The sequence below is a fragment of the Cryptotermes secundus genome, unplaced genomic scaffold (genome assembly GCF_002891405.2).
Source record: "Cryptotermes secundus unplaced genomic scaffold, Csec_1.0 scaffold529, whole genome shotgun sequence".
In the NCBI taxonomy this organism is placed as follows: Eukaryota; Metazoa; Arthropoda; class Insecta; order Blattodea; family Kalotermitidae; genus Cryptotermes; species Cryptotermes secundus.
The window spans coordinates 193,648-215,339 of record NW_019737988.1 but is presented as its reverse complement, the minus strand read 5'-3'; the positions used below and the strand labels follow the sequence as shown (position 1 = coordinate 215,339).

Genomic DNA, 21,692 nt, shown 5'->3' with positions numbered 1-21,692 from the left:
ACACCACTAGTACTACTTTCGAATTAATACATTATTTTGCGGATAAAATAGTGCGTGCTACTGAATAACGTTGAATTGGGGTAGAGTTATCACTGCTCTGGATATCTTAAAGACAAGCCCATTCCTGAGTCTGAGCATTAACCCAACAAATAACCACGGAATAAATTCCTCCTTCAATATAATGTCCTATTCTAAACTGTTTAATTACAACTTTTTCCAAGGAAGTCACCAAACATGTATATTTCTTACTGATTAATGTTAAATGTATACAATATTGTCACGTGTAGGGTGGTACGCGTGAAGACATTGACGGGTTCTAGTTCGGATGATCGGGTTTATTAGCACCTTGGTTACAAGTTCTCTTAATCACATTAAGGACAGCGCTATCGCTGATTTACACACACACACTGGTCCTCTCCTGGCACCACAGCTAAAACGCAGGAACTACAGCAGTCTCACTGACTCTCACACTACAAGTACTACACGCGAATGAAGCCTTCTAATCACACACCAGTTCTTCACAGATCAACGAAATTTCCGTGGCTATCTTCTACCGAGAACTCAGAAATGCATAGTAGCGCTGTTTGCTTTCAAGATAACTCCTTTGCACGAACCCACGGAAAATACCGTCTCCCATTGTTGTTGCATATTTACCGCTGCAGTGCCTGGCAACAGTCTTCCTATATATCCGTGCTTTTGCTAGGCGTGAACGGCATAAAAACACAGTTTCCCTTCTACTGTTGCCTGTATTCGTGTTTATATAGCTGTTGTCTGGCAACGTGTTGATCAAATTTGTTACATCATAAAGGTACAAGGCCGGTCACGGTAGTCGAGTGGTCTAAGGCATGTACTGTCTTCGCTCGCTTGGAAACCGGGATCGTGGGTTCGACTCCCACTCAGGGCATGGATGTTTAGTTTGTGTGTGTGCGGTTTTCTGTGTTTGTATATAGGTAGAGGCCTTGCGACGAGCTGATCACCCGCCCAAGGAGTCCTACAGAATGCGTAAGATCTAGAAAAACCGAAGTGAACGGAGAAGTTCATGGAGGTAGACCTAGGCCCACTGGGGCTGTAGTGCCAAGAAAAAAAATAAAAGTACAAAGAAAAGTTTCCCTTGTGCGTTACTAATTAACAACCACGTCTTTAAGGCGTATCGTGGAGTGGAAATATAGATCCATCATTCTTGAACTCAGAATTAGATGGAGGTGAATGGTCAGTTTCAAGCTCCCGCTGCTTTTACCGGGGAAACAGCCCCGGTGCCCATTGTATAGGAGACTGGGTAGCCACCAGCACCGGTCTGAACACTGAAACCCGGCTGTCCGACTCGTAGCTTACTGCTACACACACTGAGCTATAGGCCCATTTATTCTTAAGGTGATCAAAGCATGAGGGATGAGATGGGCGAGACATACAGCAGCATAAGAATGCCAAGAAATTCAGACACAAATTTGATCTGAATATCTGAAGGAAAGGAGTATAGATGTAGCTGGTATGTTAGTAACAAAATTAATTAAAAAACAGAATAAAGGGGGCCACGCGGTAGCGTAGTTGGTTGAGGCACTATGCTTCAAGCCAGAAGGTGGCGGGTTCAATTCCTGATGAGGTAACTGGATTTTTTCAATTGACCTAATCCTTTCAGCCGTACTATGGCCCTGGAGTCGACTCAGCCTCTAACAGAAATGAGTACCAGGAATATTCTTGGGGGCAAAGGGCGGGCGGCGCGTAGGGCTGACAACCTTGCCGCCATCTAAGAGCCGATTGTCTAGAAAATGTGGGAATCTCAACATCTTACAACCCTACGGGGCTCCAAGGCCTGTTACAAGGATACCTTTACTTTACTTCACTTTACAGGATAAAGGAATGTGGGATGTATTCAAGGGGCGCAGATTTCTTGCCAGAAGAGCATATGACATCGTGTCTCTATATTATCATAATTGTAAAGGGATGTGGTGATACTGGTGTCCTCCAAACACAGGACAGCTACTGTTAGTGTGACGCCGTCGGTTCTGTTTAGTTTTACTGGGACGTCAGCTAGATGAAGTGGCGCCTGACAAAACCCGGAAGCTTATGAAACGGTCAGAGGTCTTCTTGCAGACACTGTTGGTCTCTTAAATCGATATCCGAATGACACTAGTGTGACACGTCGCGTGGAACTGTGGAAACAATTCAGTTCACATATACACTCACCAACCTGTACAGAGCACTAAACTGGCAGATATGGGAATGTCTACGGTTATCAGTGAACCACAATATCGATTAGAAGTTCCCAGTGCCAATATAGATCAAGTGAGTTCATATATTGCATACGTTCTTCGTAGCATAGAACTGCTATTATTTATCTGAAGGCAAGGAAGCCCCAGAAGTACGTCTATTAGAGACAAATTGGAGAGATGTTTCAGTTGGTTACTAGGGAGACAGCCATGACATCTGTGCAATGCATTTAGCAATATGCAGAGAAAGCTTAAATACATGTTGCTGTCTAGACATCAGAAATGTGGCACATTTCATAATTTGGGAATGACAGCAACGAAGCAAAATTTGATTCAAGAGATAATAAAGAGGAGATTGAATTCGGTTATTCCTGGCAACCATTCAGTACAGAAACTTTAGTCTTCTTGCCTGCTGTCTGAAAACGTAAAAATTAGAAAATACAAAACTATAATTTTGACTGTGGTTCTGTATGGGTGTGAAATTTGGTCTCTTACATTAAGGGAGAGGGTGTTTGAGAACAGGGTGTTGAGGAGAATATTTGGATCGAAATGAGGTGAAGTGACGAGCGGTTGGAGAAAACTGCATAATGAGGAGCTTCATAACTTACACTCTTCGCAAAGTATAATTAGAATTACCAAGTCAAGGAGGATGAAATGGGCAGGTAATTTAGCACAAATGGGGAGAAAAGGAATGCATGTAGGATATCGGTGGGAAAGCCAGAAGAAAATAGACCACTAGGAAGACCAAGAGGTAGGTGGGTGGTTAATATTAATGTGGATCTTCTAGAGATAGGATGGGGTGATATGGATTGGATTGATGTGGCTCAGGATAGGGACCAGTGGAGGGCTCTTGTGAACACGGTAGTGAACCTTCGGGTTCTACATATAAAATGTTGCGAATTTCTTGAGTTGATGAACAACTGGTGTCTTCTCAAGAAGGACTCATCTTCATGAAGTAAGTTGGTTGTAGGAGTATATTAACACTTTGTTCTGCCTTTACGACTGTATTAGTTTTTATTTACAACACTTAGAAAATTTTAATTGAAAGCTCAACTTTGACATAACTTCATATAACTCGAACAGAAATGTATAGATAAAGTGCAGTAATTTTAAACTTAAGCAAAAGCGGCATAAGAGTGCAGCGAACGGCAAAGCTTTGAGCCTGTCATTCAAGTGTCATGATACTGATAGCTTGGGCACGGGCATTATTTCAGTTAATCTTGTTAAGCATTTTCGTAATCTACATACAATAAAATGGGCATGCGGTAGCGTGGTTGGTTGACGCACTATGTTACAAGCCAGGAGACACCTGGTTTGATTCCCGATGAGGTTATTGGATTCTTTCAATTGGCCTAATCCTTCCAGCTGCATTATGGCCATGGATCGACTCAGCCTTTAACGGAAATTTGTACCAGGAATCTTACTGGGATTAAAGGGCGGCCGGCACGTAAGGCTGACAACCTTACCACCATCTGTGAATCGACTGTTAAGAAAATGTAGGAACCTCGACGTCTCACAACCCTATGGGCCTTCAAGGCCTGTTACAGGGATAGCTTTACCTTTACCTGATACAGGAAAATGCTGAGTTGTTTACTGCTAGTGGGGTGGGTCAAAGTCCCTTATACTGCGGCCACTTCTGGCCTATTGTACCAGCCCCAGATGATAGGTGAGGGTGATTATGGAGCAATTGGTGGAATGAAGATTGGCAGGGGAAACCGAAGTACTGAGAGAAAACTTACCCCAGCGCCACTTTGTCCACCACAAATCCCACTTGACCAGACCCAGGATCAAACCCGGGCCGTCGCGGTGGGAAGCCAGCGACTAACCGCTTGAGCTATGGCGCGACCCAAAATGCTGAGTAACTCTAAAAATAAGGTAAGACCAACTTATCAAATAATTTCCAATTAACTGATGTTCACCTGCGTCTGTACGAGTATGAACTGCTCGAGTACAGAATGCAGTGAGTTTTACTTCCACTCTCCCCAATCCGGTTAGACACTTGTATCTCACAACTTACAAAACTGACCTTAGCTTCTACATTTAATCTTTGTGCCTATTTATACGATTCGGCAGGAACAGAAAACATTTACTGCTTTGTAGTTGCTTACAGCTCAGCTATTTTGGAAATGTTCTGATGCTGCCATGAAGTTCACAGTTCAGCACAGCGGTCAACATGGGGACCGGAAAGCGATCGGGCGCCAGCCCTGACACAGTGCGTCACGTGATGAATTACTGTTGACATCATGCTAAATTAGTCGTACTAACCAAGTGATATGTACAACACGCCAACAGATCATCGCTGTGGAACACAAGAAGTGCGTTTTGGCTGCATATGTCAGAACAGGTTTCATATAACGCGCCAGTTTCGAGTTTTTGCTCGAAAGTGATGACAATATTTGGACGTAGGAGAGGAAAAATAACTAGATAATGTATAAAATTAAGTGCTGAGGAGCTTCATAATTTTAACCGCCACTATATATGTACTAGTTGGGCGCGTAGGGCTGACAAACTTATCGCAATCTGTCGGCCGATTGTCTAAAATGTATGGGAGACTCGACGTCTCACAACCCTATGGGCCTTCACGGCCTGTTACAGGGATACATTTACCATACATTATTTGGATGATCAAATTAAGGAAAATGAGATGGACAGGGCATAAAGCACACATAAAAAAATAGTGTGTTCCAAATTTTAGGCGGGATACATGAAGGGAAGGGACCAATTCAAAGACACTATGAATTATGCATGAATTGTTTTCGTCACGCGTACCGTGTATGCATATGTTTGCAAAAGAAGTGATTAGGGAAATAGTAAAACCTAAGGGAGATGAAGAGCCGGTCACGGTCGAAGAGAGGTCTAAGGTATATACTGTCTTCGCTCGTTTGGAAACCGGGATCGTGGGTTCGAATCCCAATCAGGGCATGGATGTTTAGTTTGTTTGTGTGCGTTTTTCTGTATTTGTGCACAGGTAGAGGCCTTGAGACGAGCTGATCACCCGCCCAAGGAGTCATACCGAATGTGTAAGATCTAGAAAAACCGAAGTGAACGGAGATGTTCATGGAGGTAGGCCTAGACCCATTGGGGCTGTCAATACAACTGAAATTCTAACAATTCAAATAACATCATACGATAATACTAAGAATTACTGGGTTTTCGGACTTCGTCCATCGTCCAATATTCTAAAAACTAGAAAACGCAACGTTTCGGAAATTGGATGTTTATCGTCAGGTGAGGGTGAAGACACTTACTCTGTTGGGTCCCTTAGAAAGAACTAACCTCAATCATACCCAACAGGACAGGTGTCACATCCGTCCTCACCTGAGGACGGAAACAGATCCAGTTTCCAAAACATTGTGTGTTCTAGTTTCTAGAATACCGGACGATGGACAATACCCGAAAACCCAGAAATTCTGGGTCAATGTCAGAACCCTTTACAATTTGATCATACGATAACATTATAATTGGCTGGAGTTATAACAAACACATGCCAGCCAGCTGTTCACTTGATATATGTCCACTTTCTGTTCTAGATGTGTAAGCGACAGTACGATTCTTGTGGTGTTCATGTTTATAATGCGTTAAGAGGCAACGATAACTGTAGGGAATGCAACCATCGACTCGTATGGTAACACAATTGATAGAGGTCATGGGAGGTCAGATGATGGTGATCTTGACTGTTCACTTACATGATACAAGCGAGGCAGTCTTCAGATATAGCAAAAAGTTCGTGAAAGAACCTACGAAGGGTACTATCTTCTGGGAAATGACACTGCGCTCTCCGGTAGTTTATGTTCTGTGCTGGTTGTTTGTTTTCTCGGCTTAATATTCCTCCTTGAAGATGGAAGCACTACTTTTATCAGAAAAAATCGGTGAAGTTCCAGTAGACTACACGGTATTACATCTTTATGGTCATCTCAGGAAAGATCATAAAACGCTCATTATGATGCTTATATTCTTACAGATGGTTCAGATTATATCGTAAAAATAAAAACAAATATAATGTAATTACTGCTGAATTTAGAGACGCACCAGTAACTCGGCAACTAATTCATTCGTTCCATGGAGCAGGACGCGGCTTCAGGATCAACTAGGCGTCCAAGCTGGCCAGGAAATCCTCTTCTTTTTATGGATTCATAAGTTAAACTATGGTACCATGCCCGACAAAAGCCCACCATTGGACCTTGCCCTGAATCACATGAATTCAGTCGAAAGTCTCACATCCTATGTCTTAAAATCTGTTTTTGTATTATCGTTACATCTACGCCTGCGTCTCCCAAGTGAATTTTCCTCTCACGTTTTCCATGAAACTGTTCTAGAGAGTATCATTTTCCCTCCCCCCATCTCATCCTCCTTGATTTCATAATTTCGATAATATATCTCTTCATAATCTCTTTAATATACCTACAGTTTGTCACTAAATATTGCACCGTCCTCACGTCTATTTTAGATACAGTTTCATCAATGCTATTCTTCAAATTGAACAAGTACTTATATGAATTTCATCGAAATATTTAGAAAAATATCCTGGTAATACAACGAAATAGGTCACGACTGCCTCCTTGCAGATCCTTACCTACTCAACGTTCATTATCTTCTGTGTAACCACCATAGCCATAATAGCGTTGTTAAATAAAGGCAGAATAAATCATACCAAACACTAGTCCCCGAAGTAATTTATTCTTATACGAAAGTGCTTACAACTCGCATGCGCGGACGGAATATCACTGAGCCTGTTTACATCAGGGTCGCGTTCGTTTGGTTTTACAGTCGATTCGTTTTCATTGCTAGTGTTGCTTTACAGTCCTCTAAGCAATTACCTTAAAAGTTCCATACGTTTCGAAAATCGTTTCTTTGTGTTAAGACATTAGAACACAACATTAAGTAGCTACGGTGTAAAAACTTCGCATCTCCATCATTATAAATAAGTGGTCTCTAGTGTCATGACATTCACCCTAAATTTTATGAAAATTATTCAATTGAATCAATAGTTACTAGGGGGAAGGCACGTGAACATGATACCATAAGCTTATAAGAAGAGTGAGATGGGTGGACATGCAGCATGCGTGGTAGAGATGAAAACTCATAGGGAATATTGGTCAGAAAATTTGTATGGAAGAAATAATTTGGAAAAATTAGACGTTGATTTAAAGTTGGTAATATAATAACGTTCAAGAAAATCAGAAACGAGGAAGGAGACTGGATTCATCTGGCTCAGAACAGGAGCAGTGGCTATTTTTTTATTTTTAAATGGTAATGAAAATTCGGGTTCTATAATGAGCATGAATTTTCATAATTAACTGATAGACTATCAATTTGTCAGGAAGCTTATGCTTCGTGAAGTTACACTTAAAATTTAGATAAGAAAACAAGACTATAATCATAGGGCACAAATGACAACATTTTATTGCAAACATGGATATAGGTAAGAGTTAATGAATGCAAGTTGCAAGCAGTGGCAGAAAGGAGCGAATGGAGGATACGCCTGTCAACAGAAGCTTCACAGCAGTACAAATCGTGAGTTCAGAGAACGCTGTTAATTGCTGGAGAAGGAATGATGTAGAGGGGTCAGATGTTGATATAAATGAAACAACATGATGCACTTGAAAGAAAGGGGAACCATGTGCGATTTTAAACAGGAAACCCTCGTTTTTTTAACATCTTTAAATGAGGCGCCATACAACTTCTCATGGTGTTACCGCTGTGTCAGAATAAATACCTCAAGCTGTGTTCTGCAGTCTGGAATAACACGACTCCTCAAGACCACATACCGAAGGATAAATTGAAGAATGCAGAGAAGAGCTACAGACAGCGAGACCTTTATGAAAAGCTGATAGTCTTTAAGGATTGCCTCTGTAGTCTAGTGGTCACAGTTCCTGGCTAGAGATCCAGAGGTTTCGGATTCGATTCCCGGCGCTACCATATTTTCTGGTGGGTCTGGAACGGAGTCCACTCAGCCTCATGAGAATAACTGAGAGCTATTTCAAGGATATAGCGTCTCCGGTCTAGAATACCAAGATTAACGGCCGTGGGGATCCGTTGCGCTCACCACGTGACACCCTCTATCCGCAAATTTGGCACTAAATTCGCCGGTAGGTATAGTTCGCTTGCGGACTACAGGCCACGGAGTTGTTTTGATAGTCTTTAAGCTCTTCATAGAATTATCAGTCTCTTATAGAATAATAAGCTTCATTACCATAAACACAAAAGTCTGCCCATGGATTAAAATCTGAGCCAGTTAATACAGTCGACATCCCTCACACATTATGTTTTTAAGAGCTAGAGGTACACTAATATTAAGCGTCCCATTTACGCCACAGTCTCATATGCAGTCTCTTCCCTTGAGGTTCCTAGACCAAAAATTTTATACACATTTCATAACTTTGTCATATGTGACAGATGTTCTGTCTTTTTCTTTTTGTTTCATCCTGGTCCGTCACACTAACAATATTATAAAATGTTAATTAATTCCGTCCAGTGTGACTGGTGATTTTTTTCTTTTTTAATATTTTATCCTTAACATGTTTCAGTTTTATAGACCATCTTCAGAAGGATATCAATACAATTTCCTTCAAAAAGAAGAAATAAAAAGGACACGAACCAATTTGGTTTAAAAATGTTATCAAAATACATTTAAACATATTAATTGTAATATATAAATATTTTAACGTATTAGTACAAGCCGCTGTAGTTGTTAAAACATTATATTTTGTATTCATTTTATTATGATAACATTGTATATGTATATATTAATACCCTCAAAGCATATTGTAATAGTGGTTTCTAATTTTATTGATATTCTTCTGAAGATGGTCTATAAGACCGAAACATCTTAAGGATATAATATTAAAAAGGAAAAAAAACTTCATCAGTCAAACTGGACGAAATTCATTAACCTTTTATAATAGTTCTGTCGTTTCGTCCTAGTGGATTCGTTCACCATAATATTTTTCATGAGCAGTACATATTATTTACCTACTCAATTAGTATTTTACTCTGTGATTCTGAAATTCTTCAGTCCAAGTATGTATCTTATCGCTTTGTTCTTAAAGAACTTGAACTTATCTATTTCTTTGAGCGTGAGATACCAAGTTTCATACCCAGAAATTCATAATTGTATGTTTTGTTTACCTTTAAATTCCGTGCTTTGGAAAGTATTAGCGACACTAAAAGTTGCGAAGCGGATAAGAACAAGCAATTACATAAAATGTATTATTGTAATTCTTCTATTGTCCCAATATTTAAAATTTTTCAAATTTCTTTTGCAAAGAAGAGTAGATGCAAAACCTGCTGTTATTTCGATGCCCACGTGTCACATTTTTCAAAAAGAATAAGTACAAATAATAGTTGTGCGTTATTATAAATCAAATGTTGATAAATACTGAAATAACTGGTTTACCGTTATTTAATCGGGTTGTTCCAACTACAGATTTTCACCATGTTTCGGATTATTTTGGAAGATGATCATGAATGACGAGTAGGTAAGGATTAGTAAGGAATTGGTTGTAACCTGTTCCAAGGGTATTACATTTGTATTCGTCTTGGGAGGAAAACGAAAGCCTCACTTGAAATAATCGGTGTCCTATCGGAGGAAAAAAAAAAAACATTTTATTCGAATGAGGTCTTTGGAATCAAACATGATTTTGGAAACTTATGCAAGGAAGTTAGTACTTTGGAAGCCTATTTCTAAGTTGCGGTTCAAATAACCAATAGCAAAATATGCTCAGTTTGGCAAGGCGCAGTTCAGAGTTCCGAAAGCGCCGTAACGTTTCTCATTACTCGAAGTAAAATCAGATACACTGCAACGTCATCATAGATATGTCGAACGTCAATTTTTCATTATCAATCAGCTCTGCTACATCAAGATTTTTCGTTCGGTTACCACACAGTTTTCCATTTTCATAAGGAGGAAAAGACGAGGAAAAAGACGTAAGAAGATGCTGGATGACCTTGAGGACAGAAGAGGATATTTTTATTTGAGGGAGAAAGCTCTAGATCGCATTCAGTGGAGGAACTCTTTTGGAGGAGACTGTGGACCTGTCGTATGACAGATTACTGATGAAAATGAAAAAAAAATATAATTTCAGATTATGTTACATAATTATGCTGTTGAAAACAAGCCGTTAAATAGACCAGCCAACCATAATTCTAAAAAGCCAGTTGCATTTCACTGTGCCTGTTAGTAAGAGAACTTTAAATAATTGAATTATTAGCGGAACTGAATCCAGATAATATGGTCAAAGGCAGGAATATTTTATTTTAAAGAACAGGCGAAGATTAGTTCAAACGTTCTGATTGAATACAAAGAGTTCTCAGTGCATACCTATAAAAATGGAGTTATCCCTGTGTTTAACTGATTAAGCACTATATCATGAAGACGTATGAGGGATTGGAGGTATAGCTCCACCATTCTTGTCTTCGACACTAGATGGAGGTGAATGGACAGCTTCACGCCTCGATGGCTTTACTCCTGGGGAAAGAACCCGCGGTACCCATTGGGTAGAAGGCTGACTGCGCCCCAGAAACCCAGAAAAGGTCTGGACTCTGTAAAGAAGAGTAAAATTTTGCTATGCCAGGCCATTTCTATACCGACTGAGCTTTCCGACTCCTAATGTAGATCTATGTGATTTAAAAAATACAGCGAACTGTAGGTAAGGATATATCAGGATATAAGAAGAAATGTAGCTCTAAAGCCATGTAGTCCACAGACAGCAAGAAAGAATTATTATCAAATCGCATCGCATCCCAAGATATTTTTCGCCGAAAACAACAAGTCCTTTTAATCGATCAAATATGTTAGTTTATGGCATGGATCTGAAATCGTAACGTACTGCACTTTGGGGCTATATTTATAGATATGCAGTCCAGAATATTCATACTTTGTGCACATGCAAGCTATAAATATCTCTCTTATTTTAAAAATATTAATAATTTGCTGTTGAATACTGATTTAGAGCCATAAAAGTTGAAGGTAGACATTACTTTCAAACAGACATTCTTAGGTACGGCCTATTATAAAATTGCCATGCGTAGTCATGTAGTAACATATGAATGTACAGAAAGTACATATATGTTATTGTAGTTGGTATAATTGCCTACTCGTAATATAGGTAAAATACCCATTCTTCGATCAAGACTTTCTTAAAATGCTCTGCATGAAGTAATGAACTTGCTCTTTTCTTACATCACACATCTTCAATAACATCTTGCTTGTTAATCAAAGTTAAGTGTACATTTGATTAATCTTTTACATTAACCTTTAATGAATTTCATAAACAGTGTAAGAATAGTCTACAAGCACACACTGCCCTCTTAACTGACATAGAAAGTTAGTTCGCCATGAGAAACAAAAGTTAATTATTCATACTTATTAATAAATTCAGGTTTTAAAACGAAAGAACGTGACATCACAATTTTCCTGTTATTGATTCTCGTGGTGCTGCATAGTAACATGTCTTGTAAATATCAAATATATCGCTTTTTACATTCCTAACAAAGTCTGTACAGCGACAGAACAGAGACGAAGAGAAATCGCTTTATGCATTATACTTTATATTGTACAATATCACGAACAAAGTTGACAAACCAGAATGAAACTGAAGAAACGACGATTTTGCATTGCACGTAATGTGTAAAACATTATCCAGGTATTCGCCAGAAGAAACATAATTATCATTTATATTACTTATGAAATAGTATGAATAGATGGTTCTAAAGACCACTAGTGTAATCAGTGGATGAATTTACAGATTAAACTAATAGAACTAATAATGTATTTCATGGCAATCAAAACAGAAGCTACATTTCTCGACCATGAGCTTGAGATCATGAACCTGAGATCAAGATGTTCGCCACAAACAGACATCATCACGCATGCGTCATGATGACCATGTGGCCGTATGATTCTGCTCAAGATGGGGGTCGTCCTTGGTGCAGCTACAGTCTTGTGACTGAAGATACAGAGAGGATGTTGTGACTGCAAGATGGGAGGAAGACCCATGTCACTCGCGATGGTACGCCTGCATTCCTGAGTTGGTGGTGGTGTTTGTGGTGGTGATTGTGGTTGTAATAGTAACGTATGTAGCTCCGCGAACAATGCAGCTCAGGACTTACGAGGTGAAGGGATGGCCCATCCTCGTACTCCTGCTGATTATCAGGACATCGACACAGGATCCGGAACCGACAGGTATTGAACAAGTCGTACCAACATTTCCAAATCAACTGTTGGCTATGGTTTGGAGCATGACGGTTCTACGCACAATAGTAAAACAAAAATATTTTTATTTTACACTTTCCGAAAGTTACGGTTGTGTTGTTACTATGCTCCTTACTTCAGGAGATTCAGGTTCGATTACAGGTTCGTAGTTAGGATATACTGACTGAGACACTTCATTATTTTGCTTTCGTATAACGCTGGAACAATATATTAATATAGGATAAGGGATCATCCTTCTACACCTCTAACAGTTTATCGTTAATTTTCTTACTGTGGAGCTACTCAATACTTCGTTCTCTAGTGAAATAAAGTTTATAAAGAAACAATAAATATACGCCATATAATTCCGAATACAAATACCATCTCCAATATTTTCAATGAGAAAATAATAAAATAAGTATTTTCGACAAAAACCGAATGTCACTAATTCTCAAGTTACTCTTAATAACAATTCCTTTCAAGCTTATTCTTAAGGACCCAAGGATGGGGAGAATCCTTATCCCTCATATCTGGGATAAATTGGTACTTGTGACGTCATTCAGAGTTACAAAGTTTTGTGCTGGATTTAATACCCTGATAAATGGTTTCTCAACATATCACAACAGTCTTTATATCCACAAGATATATGAAAGGTTAGAAAAGTTTCTGTGGAACGCTAGGAAAATCTTCAATACTGCAATTCATCGCACTGGATCAAATTAACAACTTTCTCTGCGAATTTAACCAGCTACGGACTCGAGACCATTGCTGTAATAAGCACGGAATAACCTCTGACATCGCAAGGGACTGAGAGAGCAGCTTTATAGTATAACACCGTTCATTCATGTTTATCAGCTTCGTACGATGTGGCAATGTGTGATGCTGCGATCCTCAAAATAAGAAAAAAGTCAGAGACGCATGTTGGAACGGGGTGACAGAATAATGGCTGTAGCAAACAGTTGCAGCTCGCTGTCATAAAAACGACAATAGTGACAGTTGTTCCATCCACGTGGTCTAAGATGTAGTACCAATCCGCCAGTCTAAGCAGATTAATGCAAATGCATTCCTTACTTTAAGTTACTTCACTGGGTGTTTTTACATTGGATTGTGTACCGTTCTGCTTAGTTTTTAAGAATACTTCACTGAACACACGCATGATTTTACTTACTTACGGAGCTGAGCCCTTCTTGAGGAGAAGCCAAATCTGCAGTTACTCAAGAATTTCCCAGCATTTTATGGAACCCGAAAGTTCATTATCGTGTTCACAAGAGCCCTCCACTGGTCCCTATCCTGAGCCAGATCAATCCAATCTATATCATCCAATTCTGTCTCTCTAAGATCCATTTTAATATTGTCCATTCACTTACGCCTTGGTCTTCCCCGTGGTCTCCTTCCTTCTGGTTTTCCTACCAATATCCTATATGTTTGCCTCATCTCCCCCATTCGTGCTACATGAGCTGCCCACCTCATCCTCCTTGACTTGATCATTTTAATCATACTTGGAGAAGAGTATAAGTTATGAAGCTCCTCATTATGCAGTTTTCTCCAACCTCCTGCGTCTTCATCGCTTTTCGTTCCAAATATTCTCCTCAACACTCTGTTCTCAAATACCCTCAGTCTATGTTCCTTCCTTAAAGTCAGAGACAAAGTTTCACACCCATACAGAACCACAGGCAAAATTATAGATTTCTTTTTCAAATTTTTATGTTTTTTGAACACGCATAAGCTACAGGAAGAAATACTGCGACGCATCCAGATATGACGAAAATAAACGAGAGCAGAGTATCTTTGAAAAGCTAAGATCCACTTAGATGGTCAGGATATTATATGGAACTTGAAGTTGTCATTTGACCGCGTTCACAAAACCAAATGACTATTACGCGCAGCTGCCAATTGCATAATACCCATTATAATATTATTCTCTCACTTATGTCTGGGTCTTCAAAATACTCGGAACCCCGTTTCTTCAGATTATCTACCAAAGTTCTGTAAGCATTTCTTATCTCTCGCATGTATATGTTCTTTCCATCTCATTCTCCTTGGTCTGATCATCTTAATACTGGGTGAAGATTACATATTATAGAGTTGCTCATTAAGCAATTTTATGCATTCTTCTGTTGCGCCTATCTATCTATGGCTCTACAGCCCTCTTTTGGACCTTGACCGCTTTTTCAATTTCTTAATCCTATACATAGTCGGTAGGACTTCTTGGACTGAGGATCAGCCAGTCGCAAGGCCGCTACCTACACACAGGACAACACAAATATAGAATGAACGCACAAAGACATCCATACCCAGAGTGGGGTTAAAAGCCACGACCCCAGTTTTCGAGCGGACGAAGACAGTTCATGCCTGAGACCGCGGGGCCACTGTGATCGGCGCCATCTTCTTTAGGTGCGAACAAAATTTAGATGGCACAAAGAGAACAAACAAAATATAATTTGTAGTTTGTGAGGAAAACTAATCTGTAAAAGAACGAAATGGTGACGATATTTCTTTAAAATAGATAATGCTAAAGGGAACGACAGGCCCTAAGAAATTTGTTCTTAACCTCCCCACTCAAATCTCCTCAAATCTACGATGGCGAAAAAAATTCTGACCATAAATGTTAATGTTCATATTCTTTATATCAAATTTTACATGTAACGATTTTATATTGATCTTGGGGTACTCAAACTGTGTGATACGGCCATCCCCTAAAATAATTCATACTAATTTACGTTATCTCCCCCTCCCCCATACGAGACTATGCGGTGACAGCAGGATCCTGACAGCTTCACAAACTTCCTACACATACAGTGAGCTGTACAGTCGATTCACGCAACGTTTCGCCGGCTGCAGATATATTTTCCGAAAGCAGCTACTTTACCATTGTCGAACATTAAACCTAATCTTCCATATTCACAGTGGGAATTAGATGCTGTAGCTGATCAAACGAACTGCTGAAAATAATGGCTTACAACTGTCAGAGAGCTGACTTTATGCTGCGTCAGAGAAAAAATATTATTCAAAATCATTAGGCCATATCCGGGAACTTCAGTAAAATTTCAGAAACAAAATGGAGGTATAATCTGTAATATCACTTATACAATTCTCTCATCGTTCTTTTGCTTCAAGATTCAAAGGGCTAAGAAAATAAAACTCGAAAAAGCTGACATTCAAGGCATGAATCAACGAGGGTTTTACACCCTACCCTAAGATATTTTAAGGTGGCCGTGTCCTCGTAAACGATGTCTTTAAATTACACATTTCACTATTACCCATTACATGAATATGTACAAAATAACCAAGTAGTTCTCAACAGAAGTTAACATCGAGTCATTTCCTCGTGTAAAGAAATCATTTTCGAGTCACAATTCAGTTTTATTACATATCAAGCGCAATATTCGCACAAGAAGTTGTTTCAGGAACACATATTTTCTTGTCTTTTGCAGCCTGTGTTGCACTTCTCATGGAGTCTATGGTCCAGTCCTTTATTCCAGTATCAGCCATTTAAGAATGACTGAAACATCAAGACTAAATACTCTTAGTATCAGGTTCCTAATTTCTGACTGCAGAAATTTCCAACCATGTTAAGTAACCGCAATTAGGCAACCCAGTACTAATCTAAACATGGCAGCATAGCGAGGAATTTAAGCTTCTGGAAGCGATGGAAACACATTATATGAACGTTAAAATGTGTATAATTAAGTTCATATAAATAACGTGCAAGTTAGAACTCACGTATGGTTTCGAAACTTTAGCTCTGTAAGTGAAAATATTACGTAAGAATTGGCAGAAACACAAACGCTGATGGTAAAGCAACACTGTTGGTTCAACGTCCAATCTACCGCTGCTAAGAAACTGGTAGTGCAAGGGGTATAAGATGCTGCGGCCACAATTGCAGAGCTGCCCCTATTTCCTGCAAAACCTCGGTATCCAAAATTAAACGCCTATCCGAAATATGGTGACTTTGTCCTACACCAGAGACAAGGAAGACTGCGCCATAGCTCAAGCGGTTAGTCGCTGGCTTCCCGCTGCGGCGGCCCGGGTTCGATCCCGGGTCTGATCAAGTGCGACTTGTGGTGGACAAAGTGGCGCTGGGGCAGGTTTTCTCCGAGTACTTCGGTTTCCCCTGCCAACCTTCATTCCACCAAATTCTCCATCATCGTAATCACCCGGGGCAAGCTACAATAGGCCAATCAGTGGCCGCCGTGCCGAGTGGACCCAGTAGGACTCCATCCCCCACTAAGCGAATTAAAAAAATCATACAACTGGAGATTCATTCTGCGATAAATGACAGAAAAGTAGGAATCCTACATTGGGAACCAAGCTATAGAACGGATACGTCCGTCTACCAAGTCTCTTAGAGACGTAAGCACAGGAGGAGTACAAACCAGCATTCCACCGCAAAGGCCAGGTCTCAATCCTACAGGAGTCCCCGTGGGATCCAGCACAAGATAAGTAGAACTGGGTTTAGGTTCCAGGCAGAAAAACATCTCACTGAACTACTAGGAATTTACAACCGATGACAAGTTGGTTAAAATTTTACCCAGAAAAGCGTGGGAGTTGTCAAATCGGTCCATCTCAAGGACTCAACCATCACAGCACAACATCGAAAAAGTCCGAAGTCCATGTATACTGTGAGAGGGATTCGAAATCACGATCGCAGTATTCGAGCTGAAACCTTGTGAATCTCAGACCTCGGACATATTTATGTATTAAGAAGATGCACCCCCGTTATAAAACCCTGGGCCCAGTCAATGAAATTCTTGGTATTTTACGCTAACTTCAGTTCGCTGCCCGACGCAGAATGTACAGGCCGATACTTGTTACAGCACTCGAGCCACGTTGCTTCTGAGTGCGTTGGCCTTGCAGATTCACGAGGCCGTTTGAAACCAAGTCTGAGTATGCGTCTGGTGAACATATTTCGAGATGATTCATTGCGTTTCTTGATGATTTCTTCATAACTTCACTCCCACATTCCCTTTTAACAAACAAACATCTTGCCTTTGCAGTATTATTGAGACAGGTCACAGAGAAAATTGTGGTCAGTAAAATTTTGAAGAAGTTTAATGCAGTCAAGGCGGTAAGTGTTCAGAACTTGTTCTGCACTGGAACACCGTGCGGTCCTGCAGGTAGAGATCTTCAAGGGCACAGACCAAAAGAATATGGTTTGGATATTGCGAAAATTCTTATTATTATTCAATTCGAGATATCTTATCATCGGTCTATCGAAGTTTACGGTACTCAAAACAATAGTCCTGTTACTTGTTTTGTACGAGTGTGAAACTTGGTGTGCTAAGGAAGAACAACTTAAAATTTCATGGAAACAGACAGCTCAGGAAAACATTTGGACCTAATAAAGATGAGGTAACGGTGAAGGACGATATATACCAAAAAGTTCCTGGTTAGATTACTGACTGACAGGAAAGTTAGTCTAGAATAATTGTCTAAAGCAGAGGTACGTGAAACATCAGAAGGGGCAATAACACATATCTCATACTTTGTCAAACACAAGCCAGAAAGGTCAAATATTATTGATAACTTTCTCTTCTACATATTTTTTCAACTACCCTGAAGATGGAGGCGATACGTTCCTCCGAAACGTCGGTTAACACCACATATACACGGTGCCAAAATCCCAGAAGACTGCTTTCTTCGAGATTAAGTTCCTTCTGTTTTTCTGAGGCCAAGGATTACATCGAATGAAACTTTTGTCTAAAAATAACAAAGAAGAAACGAACCTGCCAATGTAGTCATCAGAATACAGGAAGAAGACCTAAGGGTTTTTAATAGATTCTTTATAATTTGTTAGAATTTAAAAACATAGTAAAAGCAATAAAACGTCGGAATAATTTGGGAACAAAGATGAATCATCTAGATAAGTCACCTAGGATCTAACCTACCGCGGATAAATTACTTAGCATCTGTTTGAAGTAAATTACAAGAAAATTTATATTCGAGCCTGTGCCGGTCACGGTATCCGAGCGGTTTAAGGCATGCACTGTCTTCTCTCGCTCGGAAGCCGGGATCGTGGAATCGAATCTCACACAAGACATGGATGCTTGTATATGTATGTGTCTATTTTGTGTTTGTGTTGTCCCGTGTGTATGTAGAGGCCTTGCGACGAGCTGATCACTCTTCCAAGGAGGCCTACAGTCTGTAAAATGATCATGAAACTGAAAATCAGAGACCAGGCCCAAGGGGGGCTGTAGAGCCAGTAACAAAAAAATATTCGAGCGTAGAGACTTGTAGATATAAACGAATTTTGCAACAAGCAGCACTATTTTTATAATCTCTCTACAAAAAAAAATGTTCTTATTCATAAATTAAAATGATGAACTAATCAACTAGCCCGAAGCTGTAAGTCGTTCTTCGCCGGAGGGCCAATATGGGAGCAACTAAAACACTGGCCTCATTCTGGAAATGTTATGAAGAGATGCACAGAATTAGTCTGCAAGTATTATAGCACAACTTATGAACAAAGCAGCACAGAGAGCAAATACAAAGCTACGTATCAGAAACAAATATCACGAAAGGAAACGAACATGTTCAGAAAAATATCCGGACCGAAGAGAGATGAAGACAAAGGTCATTTTAAGATACAACACAACAAGGAACTTCGCAATGACCACACGCTGTAGACAATTCAGTATTTTTGTGACAGTGAAATCTAGGAGGCTTAAGAGTGCTGGACACGTGACCAGGACTGGGAAAAGAAGATATACACTTAGAATTTTGGTGGAGAAACTTCTTGGAAACAGCTACTTGAAAAGATCGAGCAAGAATGTCAGAACAAAAACTAATGTGACACACCGAGAATCCGGGTAGATGAGTGGGTGGAACTGCTGAGGTAGTGTTCAGTGAAATTTCTTGGTTGTGTGGGTTATTTAACGACACTGGCAGTAACTAGACTCGGTCGTGGGGATTCGTCGCGCTGACCACGCGAGACCCTCTATCCGCTAAAGTTGGCATTAACTTCGTCGACAAGCGGCGGTCGCTCGGTCGATATAGTTTGCTGACGGACTAAAGCCACGGTGTCAGTAACTAGACTGCGGCATAGCGTCAGATGGTGGGATAACTGGAGAATGACAGTTTAGAAAGGATTTGGATGGAAGTGGTCATGGCCTAATCCAGGTACTATCCTGGCATTTGTCTGGAAAAACTGAGAGAAACATCAAAAGAGCTAAGTCAGGATAGTCGGGTTCCCAACCAAGATTCGAACCGTGAACCTCCAGAATACAATTCTAGATCATTGCTTCTAGTGATCTTTATAAGGGCCTCAAGCGAGCAGAATTCTATTGAAGTAAACAGAACCACTTTCCGAAGCCTTGTGCATATCAGACATACATATATATCAGACGATGAATAGTGTTCAACATAATGCACTTAAAATGAAACAACCATTGTCACATATTTCTAGAGAACCATCCAATGACAGGCTTTGTTACTGGAAGCTTTGGTTATATAATTAGTTTATGAATATTAAAAGCACTATATAAATTAAAGTATGAGATACGGGTTGGATGACCAAGGAATGGTGGTTCTATTCCCAGGAGGGGAAAGAGACCTTTCTTTCCTTCACAGCGTCCAGAAGGTCTGTGGGACACACCCGGACTCCTATCCAACGGGTATCTAGGGACGATGCTGAACACTCACCTCTATCTAGTACAGAAGTTAAGAATGATGGAGCTATACCTCCACTCCCCCACCCGTCTTCGTGGCGTGCTGCTTAATTAAACACAGGAACAGCTGTTCTTGATAGATCTACTACACTGACATAACTAATAAAGTAAGTGGAGGAGCGTCTTTCTTGGGATGCTCACAGGCGTCAACTTCACGTTTATTGGAAAAATTATATGTACGTGCCAAAATATGGAAAAATAATATATATTTTTAACATTTGCGTTGCAAATGTAGACATATATCGAAAAATGTTACACTCAAAAAATTAAAGAAAAATAGGCATATATAACTCGCCACATGAAGCATAACAAGCACACATGACATTCATTATATTAATTAATAAATTAAGTGAAAGTATAAAAAGATATTAATGGATATTAGAGCAGAGGTTATGGGTGTCAGTATTAAAAACCTCCATTTATGAGTCTAAAAAAACACTATTACCTCTAAGCTATCGTAATCATGTCCAAGACATTCTTCGTCGAACATGTTGTTCTCTGTTTCTTCAGAATCGTGTGACTCTTTTCTGTGTCTCTACGAACAAACTGCGGTTTTCTTTCCCAACCGAATGAAAGCTGATTGTCCAAACATGTGTTGACCATATCAAATTCTGTAAAGTCACTCACCCGGTTGCATATCAAATAATATCTATCGAGATACTTCTATAGGCCACATAAGTACCACGTAAGTCACAAGTAAACAGTTCATTTATTAAATTAACCGTGTAGCTATGGGTTCGTTCCTAAAATTGTCACATTCACCCGCGTGTTTCTCCCGTGTCTTACTGGAGTACCTACTGCTTCCGTTACGTGACAGAAAAGTAACTTTTCATGTTGATAACATTAGCCTTGAGCCTATCTCTGGTCAGTCCACGACTGCAGCCTTGACAAACAGAAATATGGCGTTAAGTTAGGTGAATTAAATTTGAGGTTTCTTTGGCTGTGAATAATTAAATTGTCATTTCTTGTTCTGGCACGGTGTAACTGAGGAGCCGGGATAGCTCAGTCGGTATAGTGACTGGTTACCGGCTGGACGACCGAGGTATCGGAGTTCGAGTCCCGGTAGGGTCAAGAATTTTCTTTTCTCCACGTCGTCCAGACCGGCTCTGGGGTCCATTCAAATTCCTATCGAATGGGCACTGGATACTCTTTCCTCAGGGGTAAAGAGGCCGGGACGTGAAGCTGACCACTCAGCTCCAACTAGTGCCGAGGTCAAGAAAATGTGGAATAATACATACACTCCCCCATACGCCTTAATGGCGTAATGTTTAGTTAGTTAAGTACAGGGACAACTTTATCTTACCGTTTGCGGAATGACTGAGCAAACTGGATCAAGAGGTAACATTTGTTACTTATATTGAGGCAGTTTCCGGTTCGTATCTCGGAAGGCACATTGGCTGTCTTGACTGAGATTTCCCATGGTGTTCCTCAGTTTCTCTAGACATATTCTTGGATAGTACTTTCATTATGCTAAGACCGTTTCTATTCATTGTTCTATGCAGTGCAATCATTCAACAGCTGAAAGTTTCTTGAGAAATCAATATGAAAGTTTCCAACTTTTGCAGGGTAAAACAGCACAACAATTCGGTTGAATTTCCCTACACCTCGTTACCCAATTCCCTTTCT

General features: G+C 40.0%; 2 protein-coding genes across 4 annotated transcripts in view; one reads left to right on the top strand and one right to left on the bottom strand.

The window, feature by feature from the left end:
• Nucleotides 1-20,827, bottom strand: part of LOC111870637 (rab GTPase-activating protein 1-like) — a 94,377-nt gene extending 73,550 nt beyond the window's left edge. For all 3 annotated transcript variants that reach the window (XM_023863094.2, XM_023863095.2, XM_023863098.2), the window contains exon 1: nucleotides 20,512-20,827. In XM_023863094.2, coding sequence (XP_023718862.1) covers nucleotides 20,512-20,556 — 45 coding nt within the window. In that variant the 5' untranslated portion in view covers nucleotides 20,557-20,827. The remainder of the gene's footprint in view (nucleotides 1-20,511) is intronic.
• LOC111870636 (collagen alpha-1(XI) chain) overlaps nucleotides 12,137-21,692 on the top strand; it is an 88,675-nt gene continuing 79,119 nt past the window's right edge. The window contains exon 1 of the mRNA XM_023863092.2: nucleotides 12,137-12,390. Coding sequence (XP_023718860.1) covers nucleotides 12,300-12,390 — 91 coding nt within the window. The 5' untranslated portion in view covers nucleotides 12,137-12,299. The remainder of the gene's footprint in view (nucleotides 12,391-21,692) is intronic.